Source organism: Myiozetetes cayanensis, unplaced genomic scaffold, assembly GCF_022539395.1.
Source record: "Myiozetetes cayanensis isolate MyiCay16 unplaced genomic scaffold, myiCay2020 scf9, whole genome shotgun sequence".
Lineage (NCBI taxonomy): Eukaryota > Metazoa > Chordata > Aves > Passeriformes > Tyrannidae > Myiozetetes > Myiozetetes cayanensis.
This window is the reverse complement of record NW_026088185.1, coordinates 34,661,896-34,680,252: the sequence shown is the minus strand read 5'-3', so window position 1 is coordinate 34,680,252 and position 18,357 is coordinate 34,661,896. Positions and strand designations below refer to the sequence as shown.

The 18,357-nt window shown below is 39.0% G+C and overlaps 1 protein-coding gene across 2 annotated transcripts in view; it reads right to left on the bottom strand.

Moving 5' to 3' along the window:
• Positions 1-779: 779 nt before the first annotated feature.
• KYNU (kynureninase) overlaps positions 780-18,357 on the bottom strand; it is a 57,743-nt gene continuing 40,165 nt past the window's right edge. For both annotated transcript variants that reach the window (XM_050340349.1, XM_050340350.1), the window contains exons 11-14: positions 7,514-7,566; positions 5,940-6,025; positions 2,082-2,312; positions 780-1,103 (exon numbers count right to left, since the gene is read on the bottom strand). In XM_050340349.1, the coding sequence (XP_050196306.1) occupies positions 951-1,103; positions 2,082-2,312; positions 5,940-6,025; positions 7,514-7,566 (523 nt within the window). In that variant the 3' untranslated portion in view covers positions 780-950. The remainder of the gene's footprint in view (positions 1,104-2,081; positions 2,313-5,939; positions 6,026-7,513; positions 7,567-18,357) is intronic.

Sequence of the window (18,357 nt, the reverse complement as noted above, 5' to 3'; positions counted from 1 at the left end):
AGGGCTATAGGGGCTTAGCTGCCACTTATGCCAAGATGTTATTTATGACTTGAAACAACTTGGATAATGTGTTGGTGAAATATACAGCAGTTCTTCCACATTGCTTTTAGCTGCCTGGTGCAAATCTCTGCAACAATTCGTGCCACACAGTTAGTTAACAAAGAGATATTTTGCTGCTGCTAAAAGAGTTTAGAGTTCATTTTGCCTAATCCAAATTAAATCTTGTTAGAGTTACATGGAGTGCTCATAGAGCCCTTCACGCTGCTTTACACGAATCTACAACTGTTCTCAGCTTTCTCACACCCATTGTCTCTAAGGTGACTACCTAGAAAGATCAAATGCTTTGGTTTAGCCAACTGTATCACACCAAAAAACGTATCTGCAGCATAAATTTATTTTACAATTAAACAATTAATTAAACCAGAGTTTCAAAATGTTGGGCCCTTTGAAAGATTTGGTGTGCAGCAGTTAACAGTTCTGAAACAACTAATTGTTCAACTTCTACTTTTCAAGTATACCCTGTGCTTTAAATAGAATTACTAAATTAAAAATGTAAATTGGACTGTATCTTTTAACAGTTGGTGATTTGTCTATTTTCCACATTTTATTATGCATCATTTTTATAATAAAGAAGGAATTTTTTTTCATTCCTGTTCTAGTTGATAGCAATTCTGCCATGCTTCTCAAAGCTAATGTAATAGAACCTACATAAAAATGTTTAAGAAAAGCCCCATTAAAATATACAAAGCATACTAATTCATGGAGTCAAAGTCAAAGCAGAGTGGAAATATGAGCTTTAATAAAACTATGTCTGTTGTAAATAACTATTCAAGCAAAGTCATTTTTTCCCAAATTGCACGGGGTACAGCTCGGTCTACTCGAAGCAAAGAATCGCTCAGCAGGATAAATGCATCTTGGTCAGGAAGAGATTAAAAGATACAGCTGAGCCATCAATAAGAAGCAGATAGTGCAGCATTATTTGCTGTTTGTTTTGAAGATGTAATTGCAGATCCCAAGATTTCAATAAATCTGTGCACGTCACTGAAAGAATTGTAGAGAGGAACTGGGGCAACGCGGAGAGCGTTGGGTTCTCTCAAGTCACACTGCAAAACAGAGAGGGAACATTCAGTAAATTCAGGTCACTTCATGTTTATCTGTCAGGCTATATTTTCAAATGCCATTCTTGTCTTCAAGGAAGGATGACTGGACTGACAAGGAGACACAGGTAAATACCTTCGGATCCTCAAAGAAGTACGAGGAGGAGCATCACTGTGAAAAACACAGCGAAAAAAACCACTGCATTACCCAAAAAAGGATGCAAAGTTTAAGATGGGCAGGACTTTAGAAGTGCTATTTAGGGCTCCAAACCAGCTGTGTGTGCCCAGAATTGACCTTAGTGCCTATAACAACCTACAGCTGAAGAGGCCCAAAGGTGACAAAAAAACCAAACCAAAACAAAAACACCACAAAAATCCCATATTCCAGTAGGATAGAGTGTGTTGTACTACAGGTACAACTAATATCACAAGGCTTGCAGTATTTTTCTTCCTCTCTCTGTGAATTCGAACATTTTCCTGAAAATAATAATCCCTCATATTTGAAACATATTACTGCATTGCAAAGACAAGCCAACAGTGTGAGGGCCTTGTGCCCTCTTAAAAGCACCAGTTCCTGGAATTCCCTGGCAGCACCAAAACAGAAGCACACTTAGCCTAGAAGAGTTACCCTTTGGGGAGACAAGTTACCAGCAGAAATAAAACTGATATCTCATTTATATGGCATTACACTATCAGCCTCACCATCCAGCACATCTAAATCACCCAATGAATGGACTTAAATTTAACTTATATTCTTCTAGAGTAGTGCTCCGTGGTAATCATTCCATTACATGGCAGTGCCATTCAGTGATTTCTTTTTCTGAGTGCACAAGTAAAGACTGAAGGTGTAAGAAATTTTCATCAGTCCCAGTGTCTGGGGTTTTCCCCTTATATGAGACTATATTTAAATAAAAGTAAATTATTACATTTTAATGGTATAGCTCACAAAACAGTGCATAAGAAGATGAACTTTGATTTACTCACAGCTACTCCTCTCTTCTCCAGCTCTTTAAACACAGATTTGATCGGAAGGGAAAACAATAGAGTGAGTTGGCATCCTCTTTCCTCAATCCGAGACGGTGTGATAATTTTTACAAAGGGCTTCTCTGGGTTTGTTTTATCCTCACTGAAGTAATGTTTTATCAGGTATTCCAAGTAGCCAGTGAGCAGAATGGATTTCCTTCTCAATGCCTTCATCGTAGTTTGATTAAAAACCTATAATGATTTGAAATCACTGGAATGAGAATGTGTTGCCATAGAAAATGGAAAGGAAATAAAGAAGACTAAAAGGGTGGCACATTTCTCTGTACATTATCAGTGGAATCCAGCAATATCAGATACATATTATATATAAACATGATAGAACTGGGCTTTTGGAAACTCAAGATAATGTTATGCTTTAGATAATGAAAAACATTTTTGTCTACTGTTAGAAATTTTCACACACATCTATCTCTGCATAAATGAACTTGCACACAAAACCAGTTTGCTAAGAGAGCATTCATCTGCATATCTGAGGAGGATCCATAGATTCTCTATGGATGCTACACTGCTCCATGAAACTCAAAATCACATGAAGGTTTTTCCATGTATGTACCTCTAGCAAATACTTTCTCACTGTCCACAACTGCCTGACAGCAGGGTGTAACCAAGTGGGGGTCAGTCTCTTCTCCCAGGTAACAAGTGCTAGGAAAAGAGGAAAGGGCCTCGAGGTGCACTAAGGGAGTTTAGGTGGAATATTAGGAAAAATTCCTTAACTCAAAGCGTTCTTGAACATTGGAACAGGCTGCCCAGGGCTGTGGTGGAATTACTGTCCCTGGAAGTGTTCAAAAGGCACATAAATGTGGCACTTGAGGACGTGGTTTAGTGGTGGGCCTGGTAGTGCTGAGTTAAAGGCTGGACTCGATGATCTTAGAGGTCTTTTCCAAAGCAAATGATTCTATGATTCTGCTAACAAAATCCAAGGGCTGAGACTGAAACATCGTGACTGGTCTACAAACTCTTGTCTTTGAAAGCACAAAATTTATACTAACATATTGGCTTTACTGCTTTAAGTCCTGTACAGGCTCTCCCTCTAGTCCACATGAAGAAAAAATATTCACTAAATTCTTGTTTAATAGCTCTGTGCTACAAGAACCGGTGAGTTTCAGAAACTCAAAATATCATGAGACTTGCAAAAACGACTGCCTGAAAATGGCAGTGCTATTTTGTCACACAAACAAGAACAATGTGACAGAGGAGTTTGGGAGCATAAGGTGAGACAGCTTCCGCTTTTGCTTTGGAAAGGTTCAGTTACAGGGAATAATGGAAGAGGTGAGCGCAGAAACAATCTACCTATGCCTTCCTCAAACCCTCTCTTCTTCCTATGGAAGTAGCTTCAGATTAAAATGACAAGACATAGATATGCAAGAGCCCAACATCCACTTCAAATCACATCCTGGCACATCAATGCAATATTGCTTCTCATGGACAGTTATCCCTCCACCAACTGCAGCTGCAAAATCAGAGGCAAGTGATTTTCCTGGATGAAAATCCATGATCTTTGCTCTCATGAAATCACGGGTCCAGACTGAAGGAGTAAAAATTTTAAGGTTATTTATATCATAACCTGAAAGAGTGTATACAGAGGTACCTGAGAAATCCCACTCAAAATACAACAAACTTTGGTTTTCAACAGCATCTGAAAATCATTCTTTTGTGGAATATCCCAAGTCTCACTCTCTGATGCTTTCACAACCACTAGATGCTGCACGAAACCAAAAGCCCCTGCATGTGTTTTCTGTGAGATGGAATATGGATGCTGTAAAACAGAATTTGCAAGGAAATGAACGTGACAGGGACCAGAGCCACCAGAGCACTCAGCACTTGCACAGGTCAGTAAAAATCCAGAGGTGCTTCCCTCACCACCCAGGCAGGCAGAGAGCACACAGCACTGTTCAGCACATAACTGGAGGGAAAAGGGGGACCTGCCTCCTATTCCTCCAGGATTTGCAGCAGTGTGAAGGATGGATCTCCTCAGGCTGCATGCAAAAATCTGTTTCCACGGGCTTTGAGCAAGGAATATTTGGTCTCCTGGGTGAAATTTTTTGAAAAAGGTCTTTTAAATGTGGCTGTAGAGCGCTCCCCTTTTTTCCGTAAGAGGGAGCAGCTCCTGCCATAACAGTCACTTTAAGCATTATTGAGGAATAACATCCATTAACACTTGCAGCTTTCATTGTTTCCATTGGAAACACTGCCTTCTGCTTAATGTGTCCCAGTGAAGGTGGCATGCAATTTCACTAGCCATCTCTTGCCAGACATGAAAACTATTTTGTTTCCCACTGTATTAGAGCAATTAGCACTGGGAAATCCTGGCTGTGCCAAAAGGTAATGTGGGCATGGAAAGGGGAGGCGATGGAAACTGCTCAGCCCTCATTGTTCGAGGCTCCCTGCAGTGGGCTAAATGACACCAGCCCACACAAACCAGAACACTGACAATCTGGGTCATAGCAGAACAGCTTTCAGCTTATCTCGGAGGTCACATAAAGTTTAAAACAATATATTGGATGTTTAAGGACTAACAAAACAAATTGTCAGGCGGAACAAGAAGCGTTGCTGTGCCCTTTGCAGTCCTTCAGCGTTGCATGCAAGATGGAGAGAGCATAACTGGCAATTTCCTGACTTTGTTTGCTTAAGATACTGTTTTTTCAGTAAATGAGGAAGAGAGACATACAGTGCATGGACACTGTTCTTTGTTCCAGCATCAGCTTTGCTGTTCCATTAACGTTAATGGAATGTTAAGCAGAAATATATTTCTCCCGTTTCTGCTGGTGGCAAAAACTTGCTCACCAAAGGCTTTCCTGAAAAGCAGCTTAGGGATAATTTAATACAGTAGAATATTTAAAGAATATAGTAGGTAAATCTGAGTAACACAATCCTTTCCAGCCACAAAGACCCAGAGTCCTGATTTCAGGGGTGAACCATCCCTAAGGGAAATGCTGGTACATCTCAATATGAAACACAGAACCACATAAGGTGTTTGGAGAACAGCTCCATGCCTTCAAACAGGGAGGAATTGTGCTCTCCAAAGTGGACCACAGGCTTTCAACACACAAATCACACCTTTACAGAAAGGGAGGGATTATCTTTGGGTGGCAGAACTGCCCTTCCCAATGCCGCAGTCTCCGCAATTCATACAGAGATAGGGCAGAGATGGACTCTGCTCATTTGGCCACCAGAAAAACAGTGAAGATATGTAAGAAAAAACATTGTGGAGCTATGCCACACATGAACTCCCCTTTCAGGAAGCATTCACAGGCAGCTTCTGTCTTTTCTGTCTGTAACCAAAGGGATGACAGTGGAGGACAGGTTCCCTAAGCCACTGGTTCAGTGTAGACCCCAGGACACTCATCTCTTTCTCATCTCTATAAAGGAGATAAGTCTGCTTTGCTCAGGAAGTATATGTAGAAGCAACTCTGGATGTAACTTTTCAGAGTTATGTGATTTCTTTCTAGGAGGATCTTGGACAGCATCCTTTGTGTGAGTTGCACTGAAGCAAACCTGAATATCTCTATGGGACAGAGATGGTGTTCCTACTGAGCCCCTAAATTTAAGTGGGGAAAGCCCAGTGCAGTCACTGGATCCAACAGCAAAGTTTGTGAGAACAGTGAAGGGGTGAGTATATTCATTACAGACCTTGATGTCTCAGGGTTGTGAGGTTATTTTGTTTGCTTTTCATTACCTCTCCCCTTCATTTTTAACTATGTTGCAGATTTCTTTGAGGCAGACAGCAATAATACACGTAACATTCATTAAACATTTTTACACTCTTAAATTGAGGCTCAAAGTAAAGCAATTACTTACCTCTAAACTGGCGTGCAGAGCACAGACCAGTAAAATTGGAGGATTTGATAACCGAAATCCATTAATTCCTTCACTTAGTTGTAATTCTGGAAAATGAATAACTTATATTAGTGTTTTTGATTTCTTCCTTTTAATGGATTGGACCTTATCTCGAAGTCTGTCCTCACGCAATAAAATATTTCCCTAATGTGGCCTGTAGGAATCTGTCATTAAAAGCAAATAGTAATCTATTCCCAGCTAATACTTTTAACTTCGAGAGAAGCCCAATTTTATCCAGCAGAAGACCTCATTAGTAGCTTCATGGGAACCAGAGGACTGCAATTAATTTGTTTAAATGGTGTGTGTTAAAACCACCTTTACACTCGAATCTCTTTTAATGCTGGCACAAAGCAGAGAAATTCCAAGTCAGCAGAGGCGCCGCTCACGCGGAGCCGGGAATCACGTTCCTTAACTTTATTAAACTGACGAGACACATGGGAGGCTGCATATGCAGCTAAGTGTAGCTTCAGGCCACGTAGGGAAGTTGCCCAGACTTTGGGCTGTGAAATTTTCACGAAATCTGTTTAATAAATCTACAAAGCCTCGCTGTAAGTTCCGTGTCACCGTCTATATTTCATGCTCCAGCACCAGAGCAAGAGGATTGCGGCGGAAGAGAAGCTCTTCACGCACTGCAGACTGGCTGATTTTATAATGCCCAACTTCTCCCCTACAAACTGCTCATGGAAACGAATAAACAACGTTTTCTTCCTTCTAACAGTGTTTCGAGGCAATTTGTGTCTCCTGCTGGCTTTCCATAGTGCCACTCTCTTGCATTTGGTCAGAAAACAAAGAGCAGACCGAGGCTATTAGGGAGGTGTTCTCCAGCCAAAGCCACATCAACAGGCGCTGCCACAGAAAATTAAAAATATATTAAAAACAAAACAACCAATCAAACCAAAAAGCTCCTTTCTCATCCTGAATCCCCCAGGATATTCTCTCTGCCATGCTTTAAACTGGAGCTGTGCAGTCTAGCTGTCAGATTCGGAAATGAGTCCTCATTTTGTATTGGGACAATAAATACTTCGCTATTTCAGAGCAGGCTTTGTCTTATAACCCATCCTCCCCTAGTGCAAGAAATTTGGAGATGCTGAAACATTAGTGGCACTTCATGACTTATGTCAGGTTGCCTTACCTTTATTTATATAATTTCTCATTAATTCCAGTGGAACTAATCCTGAAGTAAGATATTACCCAAGTGAATGATAGCAGATCCTCGCTCCTCAGGGACTTATGAATTTAATTCACTGAGATACTTTGAAAGTTCCATCCATATTCTATATCTGCATTTTGAAGGTATTTCAGCAAAATGTCTGGAAGCAGACAGTCAGACCCATATGCCCACACATAAATTTATTCCAACATTGATTTTGTTAACTCCATTGCATTACATGTTTTGGGTGAGTTTAGCTTAATGCCTTTAACATAAGTGAGGAAATGCAAAGTTCTGCCCTTTCTCCTCAAGCTACTACAAAAGTGAAGCTGGTTAGATATAAGTACACCAAATAAGGTAAAATTGGAAGTGTAAAAGTACTTACTGTTTTCCATGAGGAATCTTGTTTTGAAGTCGTGACCCCACCAGCCAATTAGCCTAAGATTTTATAAAGAAAGTATAATTAATAGAAATCTTGGTGTAATATCTTTTCATTTAATTTGAGAGCTAAGAGCCATTTAAAATTAAGAAATATATCTATTTCCAATAATACATTTTATTTCTAACAATGACATTAAAATGCAATAAATTCTAAGAAGAGATGGCACTAAAAACTTAGTATTTGGAAATTTCTCTTTTACTACGAATGATAAAATACACCACATCTTTCAATTAGCTATTGATTTCTAACAATATCCTTTTTCTCTGAAATCATTTCACAAAACAATAAATAGAATAGAAATATTTCCACTCTTTTCTCCCAAGGCATTACATTCAAAAATAAATTTATTTTAATGAATATTGAAAGCTAAAAGGTGTTATGAAATCTGACTTAGTTTCCCCAATAAAAGGACTCTGTAATGAACAGCAGGCAGACAACAGGACCTCAGAATGAGGATTATGTGGGCATTACCTTGTCTTTACTGTGAGACTTAAGTGTGAATTCTGTATACACTTTTCTTCTCCTGAATTGACTTTATTAAAAAAAAAAATTAAAATAAAAAGTAATCCAGTTTAATGCAATATTCCGGGTTTTTTTTTAAGATTATGCCAAGAAAAAAAACCCAAACAACTTTTTTGAAAATAATTTCCCTGAGCTTGTACATTAAGATGACACTACATTATTAACTCACATTTACTCAAGGACATAGCTATGAACAGTTTTCCAAAGCACTGGATCACCCAGTGCCCAAGGCACAGCAGGCAAAATCAATATTGCAAAACCAAGGAGTCCCTCCCCACCTCCCTTGGGTTCTCTCCTTCTTAACTCAGCCCACAGTGATACCAGTGACTAATATTGTCAGTTCTACTTGGGATCCCCCGTTTATCAATGCTGTTACAATATCAAGGAGTCACTATTGCAGACTCCTTCCTGAACTTCCAAGCTCTACAGGACTCTACAAAACCTTCCTTCCAAGGTTTTGCTCAGTTTTCCCTATGCCAGCAGAGTTGTTAGGCACTAAGCCTGGCACGTGTTCAAAAGTTGTAATAGTAAAAAAATCTACAAGTAAAACTCTCAACAGATCAGCATTCCTGGAAGTAAACAGGGAAAAGAAAGTCATGGCCCCTCTCTAAAGCAGGAGCACTTTTTGCCTAAAAGAGCTTAGCTCTGCAGAACTAAGACCACTTTCAACTTAGAAACTTGTTATATGAACACTGCGGAGTGTAAAATAAAGTACTTCATATTTCTGTATAACAACACAGGTTTTATGTTTACTTCTATGAAATGTTCTCAGCTGCATCCAAACAGAGTGTATATAGAAAAAGCACGTTTTTTTCTTTATTGCTGCATGATGTTTTTATTATTCTAAGACCCATGAAAATTAATAGTGCAATATACATTCATTTCACGTGAGATATTATATTGCCAAAATGAATACACCCCAAATAAAGCATAAAGCAGCCTCTGCCCAGGTGACTCAGTTACTGATGCTTTGGATCATAAAAGATATTTCATATATTTTTTACAAACTCTATAACATATAGACAACACTGTACAGAAAACCCTGAATATTCTGTGTTACTGCAACATACTACTAAAGCCAATGGCATGCACATTCCATGAATTCCAAAAGATGTAAAGAGAAAAAAAATCCACAGGAAAGATGACATTTGGATTATTGCTCTGCAGCAAGGAGGAAACAATTCTAAGTTTTTTGTGGACCACATCCTAAAGCGAAAGACAAAATAAATATCAATCAGACTGTGACCCAGGTCGAGCCTGATGAAAAGCACTCTGGTTGCATTGTGAATGCTCAAGACTCGCTAATTCTGAAATTGGCTCAAACCCAGGTCTCTGCTGCAGCATCACGTTTGCAACTTGGGAACTGAAATTTCAGAACTTTTCCAAACTGACAGAATGAAGGGTTTTTTTAAAGACAGTTTTAGCTGTCTTGCCCTTTCCTACCATAATTTGACAATTTGCTTTTCCTCTTCTTGGTTTTTTTTTGGTTTTTTTTTTGGCTGTTCTAGAACTTCAGAGGTGTCACTACAGGATGTGCACTTTGAGGCAGCTCTGGTCCTACACTTTCACTGATCTAATGGTCCATATGGATGTCATGTTATTTGACATTTAAGCTGACAGGCTTCAAAGTGTGGAAATTAACAAAATCTTCACAAATTATAGCAATTTGCTGTTTACAATTTTCTGTGAAAATTTTGAAATGAAGGTTGCCACCGCTATGCCAAATTTCAACCTGTTATGATGGGAAAGAGCTAAGGTGTTAAACCCCAAACATAACGCTCTATAAATGCTCACTAAAAATAATAGGCAATAAAACTGCACATTAAATTACTGGAGTAAAATTTCTTATTAAAGAGTTGTTATCCAGCATGCAAAGTGAACTGCAGTCACCATTTCAACTATTCCTATTTCAAAAAACAAAGGCAACAAGATCTAAACTGATTTTGAATTCCAAAACTATTTTTTTTCCAACAGTCATAATGTGAAAAGCTCTGAAAAGCCTTATATGATGTGCTTGTGTTTAAAAACACCTTAAACATGTTAGCAATGAGTCTCTAGAGTCACGTACTTTTCTCTGCAGATAAAACCCATTTTGGGAAGACTGTTAAAAATCAGTGTCTAAGAAAAAACAGTTTCAATTGTGCAAATGTTCCATTATAATTTTAAAAATTCAAATTTATCCAAACTGAGCCCTTGTTTTAACATAGCACTAATCAAAATTGCTGTCTCAGTGATGGATGGCTTGTGGCTGCAGCATCCTCCTGCCAGTCTCAGGTACCTCCAGTAGCCTCCTGAAGCTGCTCAGCAGAGATGTTCCTGGAATACCTTCACAATTAACATCTCTCCATCCAGGAGCAAAAACTTACATGAAATCCATTTCAATCATGCCAAAAAAGAGCGTAAATTAGTGTTGAATTAACTATGGGTTTTTCTGCAAAGAGTGCATGTTCTTCTATAGCAAATAACTTTTAAAAAAGATAACTCCTTGTTCTAATTTATGCCTGAAATTAAACCCATGTCATCATAGAATGGTTTGAGTTGGAAGGGACCTTAAAGGTCAGATCTTTCCAAGCCCTCTGCCATGGGCAGGGACACCTTCCACAAGATCAGGTTGCTCAGGGACCCATCCAACCTTGCCTGTGTCCTCATGGTTTGATAACACTGAGACTTTCCCAGGGAATTCTGCAGCTTTCCAGTCTTTACAAGGAACTAATTTTCACACGTGCTACATAAAATTTAAAGTAAACTGTTACCAGCTCAGTTTCATGACACAAGTAAGAATATAATGAAATACTGCTGAAAGGTTTTCGAATCCCCTATTTTTACATCTAAATGTTCTCCTATTTTACAAATCAATGAACAAAGATTTGCCGGGTTGGAAAATGACTGCAGAAAGGAACAGTATCCTCTCATTTAGTCATGCCCTCTTTGAGGCCATTTACACCAGGGAACAATCCCTTCAATAAGTATTTTTATTTAGCTCATTTTCCTCCTTCGTATCTGTCTGCATTAGACTGAAGAACTGGTTGTTCATAGCTTGAGTCATCTCGTTTGTAGCTGCATTAATGATGCAGGAGTGCTGGATATAATGATCATGATGTATGTGCAGTGTAAACATCAAAGGAGATCCAGTTAAAGAACACAGGAAAAATACAAAAAAAAATTCCTTTGACCTTTGCTTCGACGTTACAGATGATCATGCTACTCATTTATAATTTACAGCCTGAAGCAACATGGGTCTCATTTCCCTTCTCGACAAGAAAAAAAAATAAAGAAACTCTTGAGTAGTGATACAGAAAACAGGGAAATACCATTAATGTAGCCCAGCTTTTGCAGTCCAGGGCAATGTGCTGGAAGTATCCTGTCACTATATTGTGTGAGATAATAATTTCGTGCCCATGAGAAGGCACACTGAAAAGCTACAGGAATGCAGTGTGAAATTAGTAATAGTTGATATTACATTTGCCAGCTTCACTGGCCATGGATCAGTTTGTCTCCTCTCTGTTATCAGGTCACAACGTGAGCTAGAAATTTCATAGTCATTATTTAGGTAATACTGGTAGCATATACCAGCAAGGCATGTTATGGTTATGAAACCATGGATTAAGCAAAATCATAAACAGGCAGTTTTGGGGCAGACTTTGTCCACAAAGCAGCTGATGTAACTGCTGGGTGGCTGCTAAGCTCTTCATTCACACATCGCTTTCATTTTGCAAAAGCGTCCATGTATTGGCAAAGATTTGTTTGGTTTTTCATGCTACTGTTCTATCTATGAGTAAGAATCAGCTTTGAGGAGTTAATGAGATTTGTCACTGCTCCCAAAGTTTATTTACGCAGAACTAGGAAAATTTATTACACAGAACTAAGCAGATATTATGCTGTGTCTGAAAAAGCAGCCTGGTGCAGGAAAAGGAATGAAAGGGCCAAAAACAACCATTAAGATCAGCTTCTTGTAGTTCTATATGTCTATGGCACAACTGACTGGTTGAAGAGAGCATCCTTTCCTCATGACACCCTTAAGAGCTGTAACAGACAACCGAGAGTCACTGTGCAGTGTGACACAAATTTAGAAGATAGAGGTTAATAAGGACTCAAATATCTCTCCATTAGCAGGAAATGTGTTAAATAAACACCCAGGAGGTCTTAGAAATTAAGCTACAAAAGAACACAGAAAGACTGGAGGCTGGAGCCAGCCTGGAGCTAGGAACAAACTACATCTGCCCTCAGTCATGGCAACTAGACCTTGTTTGATCATCATCCCACTGCCTGGGAGAACATGGTGGTATAACACCACTGATGTCACACCCACAGTCCAGGATTAATGTTTCAAAAAAAAAAAATAAATACAAATAAATACAAAAACCTAGTACAGTCAACTCCCAAAGACTAAAAATGTTCCTTAACATGCCTTACATCCACATGTGGACCTTCAGCTCAACTGACAGTTTAATTCCAGATCTTGTGGTACATTCCTCCAGTGTCCTGGGCTCCACACAGTGAAATATGGATAGAAAAAATACCCGAGACTCAGGTCCCGAGCAGGAACATCTCCTAATGCTGCTGCACTCAGACAAAGGTCAGTCCCAGAAACCAAACTCATAAAAACAGTTTAACACTCTCTCAAAGCCACCTTACTCTCACACTAGATTTTCAAACACCTCTCCACAAACTCTGAGCAGAGACCTGATCCCCAGGCTCAGCAGCTGGGGCACAGTCCTTGCATTCTACTCTGCATTAATTTTATTGCAGTTTTTTCTAATTACAGTTTTTATATGTTTCAATTTAATTTTTATTGCATTAATTTGATTGCAAGCACATGAGTATGATTGTGTTCCTTTGGATTCAATGCCAAAATTCAGAATAAATAGTAAGAACAACACATATACACACCAACCAAGAAAAGAGAAAAACCTGCTCATTGCTTTGCTTGGCATATTTTTGGCTCACTGACTGGAGTTTGAGGAGAAGTTTTAATTTTCTTTGCTATCACAGACTTATCTGATCATTGATGAGATATTTAGTCTTTCTATGTCTCAAGCCCTAATCTCTAGAAATTCTGCTCAAGACTGCCCTAACTCTGCTGTGAGGGGGAAGAACAAATTTAATAAAATGTTTTCACATATTTAGTAATGAGGGCCATGTAAGAATGGAGATAAATATTTATTTGGAGCACCTTATACAGGATTTTTTGATATACAGATAAGGAAAGGGGATTTGGAGGTAAAGGCTGATGTCACTTGATTTTTATTTTTCCCTCCTGTCAGCCTTTCCCCAAATTATCCTGCCAGCCTCAAAAGTTATTTTCAGTGTTAGGTTTTTGACCAGTTCAGAATTTAATATTTTTCTTGGTCTATGTCACTCAACTGGTATTTCCAGTTGGGAAAAAAACCCACCTAAAAACAATCTTTAAAAAAAAAAAAAATTATTACTTAATTCCCCATGGTATTTTACAGCTGTGCTGAAACAAAACTGAGGCTCAAGTGGATGGGCAATGTTATTCCATTCCAACTCCATCCTCTCCACAGATGGAGCACCTAAGAAGGGTCCTGCTCTGACCCAGTGCTCCCCTTCTGAGAGTTCACTGGAAGGGAGAAAAACCATTCCAAACCAGGTTTAACGTGATGATGAGGGGGTCTGGCAACCAAAAAAAAAAAAGAAAGAAAGAAAAAAAAAAAGATTAATTGGAAAGTAGTTCCCAGTTTCATCACCAAAATCCCTAATTCAAAGATTCTAACCCTGCTCTGTAGGGGAAATTGTTCATATACTGTGAAGCTCTCAGTTATGGAGTTATATATACACCATAGTAAATATCTATATGGGCTAGGATTTGCATGGGGGATTAAGGGAGTTAACAGATACCCCTGTTAGACTCTAGCAATATTTCAAACCTAAGTCTCCCTATCTCCTTCAGAAAACCTTGCCAAGACTGCCAGAAGCTATATTTAAAGCCTTTCCCCCTACCCCTCCCTTATATCTATTTAGATATCCTTTATCCCAAATGGTAAGCTTGGACTTGTTTCATTATTCTCTTCTGTGCAGTGCCTGTTGTTAATTTTAAGTAGGGTCTGCTGTTAGAATTTGAAAAGCTTTTGAAGCCCAGGTAATTATTAGCCCCAGACTTCTGTATTTTTGGACTTGCACACACTGCCTTCCTTACCCTTTTCAACCCATTACAAATGTTTCCTAATTATTAAGCATATGTGACTTGTGAGAGGCACCATACATTATTAATGGGCCAGTCTCTTAGAACTCAGTGGGAAAAAATCAAAACTCCTTATGAAAAGTTGCTACTGTGAAAGTAGTAACTTTTCATATTTAATATCAATGAGGCTTTACTTTGTCAAAGGACCAAAGTAATATGATTGTATTAGAGGCTAATAGCATGACATTTTTCTTCTGTTAAGAGGCTTGCATTTTCAGTGCCATCTAAAGGGAGGAAATTTTTTCTCCTCTATTTTGAGGCTTGTCTTGGTTAAAAAATAGCTAAATTCACTTTCTGCCTAGCAGCAAGTTTTAGCAGCAAAGACCTAAATCCTGAAAAACAGTCTCATAATTTAAACAATGACACTAAACTATGTGACTGCAATGGATGAAATTAAGAAATCTCTAGATTTGAGTAATCCTCCTTTTTCCAAGAGTAGCTGGGCAGCTTTGAGCTCCTGGAGTGTCACTCTTTGAGGTGAGGGATTTAACACAACTTTTGCCATAATTAGAGAGACTCTTGGGCGAAAAACCTGGGCATTTTGGTCAATCTAGTGCAAGGTGATTTACAGCTGATAGGTACTTGAAGACAGAGGGTACACAAGCTCCTCTTGGATTGATTTTTACCTTGTTAGTCTTTCAGGCTCGACACAAGTGGGAATACACCACTTTCAACACGTCCCTCCATATTACCCCTCCAGGTCAAAACAAAAGGAGATTGAGTTCACTTTTGCAGAGGGAAACAAGCTGCTGTGATCAGGGCATGGGGAAGAGGAATGGCTGCAATGCTGCCAATCCAATCAGGGCCCCTCGGAGTCGCGCAGAGCTCTCCACCAAACCTCCAAGGCGCTTGGGATGAGGGATGATAATTTCATCCGCCGTGATCAGGCAAAAGAAAGGTATGATCAAGCAGCAGACAAAGTGGGAGCCTAAATTAAATCCCAGGAAAAAGATCTCACAAAAAACACAAACCCCCTCAGGCTAATGAAGTTGAATTAAAAACTGTTAAATCAGCTTACGAACAACTATTATCACGAAGTGCTCATATAACACTTTCACTGGCCAAATATCAGATATATGAAAAGGGGGAATTCAGCCAACAGTATGTTCGCACATTTAGTAAGGGGAAATTGAATATTCTGCCTAACACCAGAAATTAAAAATCAAGCAGGGAGCCAATTTACTCATAGAGATATTAATAAAGTTCTCAGTGATTTTTATAAAGTACTGAACAGTTCTCGGTTATATTATGGTGATGAAAAAAAGCACATATTACACATTCTTTAAGAATGCAGTAATTTTTTTTTCTAGGCTGTTTCAAATAAATTAAATTAAATAAGTGAAAACAACAATCCCTACTAGAGCTACTTTTAAATGTGAATTCTGACTTAAAGGAGACTTGGGTAGTTTTGATTACTATGATGCACTTACTGAACTCTGCAGTCTCCACAGTCCCTTGAATGAATCTTTCAGGGGAAGATATCTAGATATATTTCTAAATAATAAATGCGTCTCACTGAACTATAATATAAAAATTTTAAGTTCTGGGAAGTTGAACTTCCTCAAGTCTTTGTTGTTTTTGAATAGAGTAATCACAATATTAATGCAAGACCTTTATTATACTAGAATCCTTATTAGCTAAAATGTAAGTTATCACCTCTGCTCTTTGCCTGAAACAAGAAACAATCAGCATTAGACTAGATTTTAGGGGTTTTTTATGTCAGTGGCTGGAACTAATTGAATTCAAAGTTTCAAGTACCAGTAGATTTGCCACAGAATGCAGTAGTTGTGTTACAAAACATTTACTAAGTCATACTTGAGGAGTAAAGAACTCAAATAGAGCTTTTTCAGTTGAAGTCTAAAACATTAAATAATTAAGGGAGAACAGAAAAGGGCATCTTTCAGAGTTATTTTAAGGAGTCTCTCCACAAAAAGATAAATTTCATCCATTGCTAGAAAACACAACAAAAATGTGACTTAGGAACCTTTCTTCACAGGGCTGTCATTGCCCTAATTTTCAATAGCACCTAAAATACCAGTACTTTTGGCCCTAAAATAGATTTAACAAGAGGCCAAATGTTTGAGGCACAATGTATGTCACTTTTGACATGAAGTCCAACACCAGTTTCAAGAGCCCCCAAGCTCCTCTCACTGCAGAAGCAGCTGAAAAAACATCAAATAAGGATGTTTATATGGACTTATTCTCCTGTCACAAAATAACTGTACCTGAAGCACTGACCTTCAACCCACACTGACTAAAGCTCTCTGCATTTGCTCACAATGGGTTGCTAGAAAGCCAACTCAGAAAACTGTCAATGAAAACAGAGGGATGCTGAAAAACTAGAGTACAGTAGAGAACTCTTACCTTTTTGTTCAATAATCTGTAAATAGCTAAAGAAATTAATACGTAATTCTTTGCTTTGAGAAGCTGCTTTTCATACCATGGGAGAGTAAGAACCTAAAATTTTCCCAAAACAGTTGTACTGGTGGATTAGATCACTGAATTGATGTCATGCTGACTGAGAAACTAGGAGAAGGAAAGGGAAGAGAGAAGGATACATGTCCCTCCCAGAATTTCACTGGAAACTGCCCTTCAACCACTTGATGAGCACTTTATGGTTGTAGTTGCCCTGTAGTTTCCACACAGTGGAAGGCAGGAAGAGGCAACTTCCAGCAAGTACTAAAATGACTTTCAGTGAAAGATAAGGAGTAGTCACTGTGACAGTAAAAATTTACCAGCAGCAACAAAGAGGTGTGAAAGTAAGTATTTCACCAATGAAAAGTGAGAGGAAGGATGGCTTAGAGAAAGTGGGCAAGAATCAAGAATATATGTCATGAAGGCCTCTAGGAAGCTCCTGATTCAAAGATGTGTTGAGATGGGTAAGAGGTAAAGGACAGCAGGCTGTGGATGTGCTTTACTGGACTTTGCAAGAAAGGAGATGGCATGAGGGCAAAAAAAAAAATCACCTGGCTTGCCCAAGCAATGGTGAAGATAAAATACAGTTAACTGAGGGAGTCAGAGTTAAAAAAGAATATCACAAAATATTTTGAGTTGAAAGGGACCCAAAAGGATCATCAAGTCCCACTCTTAAGTGAATGTGAAGATGTCTGCCTTGGTGAGACCTTATTCTGGCTGAGGACTGGAGGGATGATGGTTCAGCCAGGAGAAAGAGAGTGTAGGAGGACCAGAAACTCCATGAACAAGTGGAAACAAATAAGCACAAGTGGTAAACCAAGCAAAAAAACCGAAACCCCCCACATAATCCTCCAGTGCACAGAAGTAGGATACCAACTTTGCAAGAAATAAGGAGACTGAATTATTCCCTTAACCTGGGCGATGACCTTCCAATTACCTTTCAAAATGCTTATGGTTTGAATCAGGTGCTGGTTGGTGCTGTGAATCACAATATGAGCTGGATGTCCCAGAGTTGGTCCCAGAGCTCTGACTAAAGCCAGAGAGGAATCCAGCCAGGACAGGGACACGAACAGCTCTGGGAGACATGCTGGGCAGGAAACCCCAACCAAACCTGTAGCTGACAATTACAGGAATGTATTACAGGGGACAGGAATGGGGAGGAAAAAAAGGCAACTATTAATGACACAAAAGCATAATGGCTATTGCTGGTGCTTTCAGCTTAGAGCAATTTCAAGGCTCACCGTGATCTCAAAGCACTGTCTGCAAGGAAAAATTAGAAACAATTCCCCACTGAGGTATAATGAACTAACACAAAAGCATGAGCATCTAATTTTTAATGGACATGTACAGACTACAGTTCTAACTGAGAATGCTGGGAGGAAAGGTTCATAGAAAGTTTCAACATTTTCTAAGTAGAAGAAGTGAAAAATGCTGAAAGTGAGTCAACATCTAGTAGGAAATCCCAGATGCAAAATTGCATTAGTTCCAGCACATTTCTGCACAGAGGTAAGTGAGTTCTCAGTGGAAACAGCAGGAGGTTTACTTGAGGTACTTAGTTGAAAATAAACTTTTTCCTCCCTTAAAGAGAGAGGTTCTGTGAGGCGGATACAGAAACGTACAGATGAATAGTTGAGAACAAGAGGAGAGA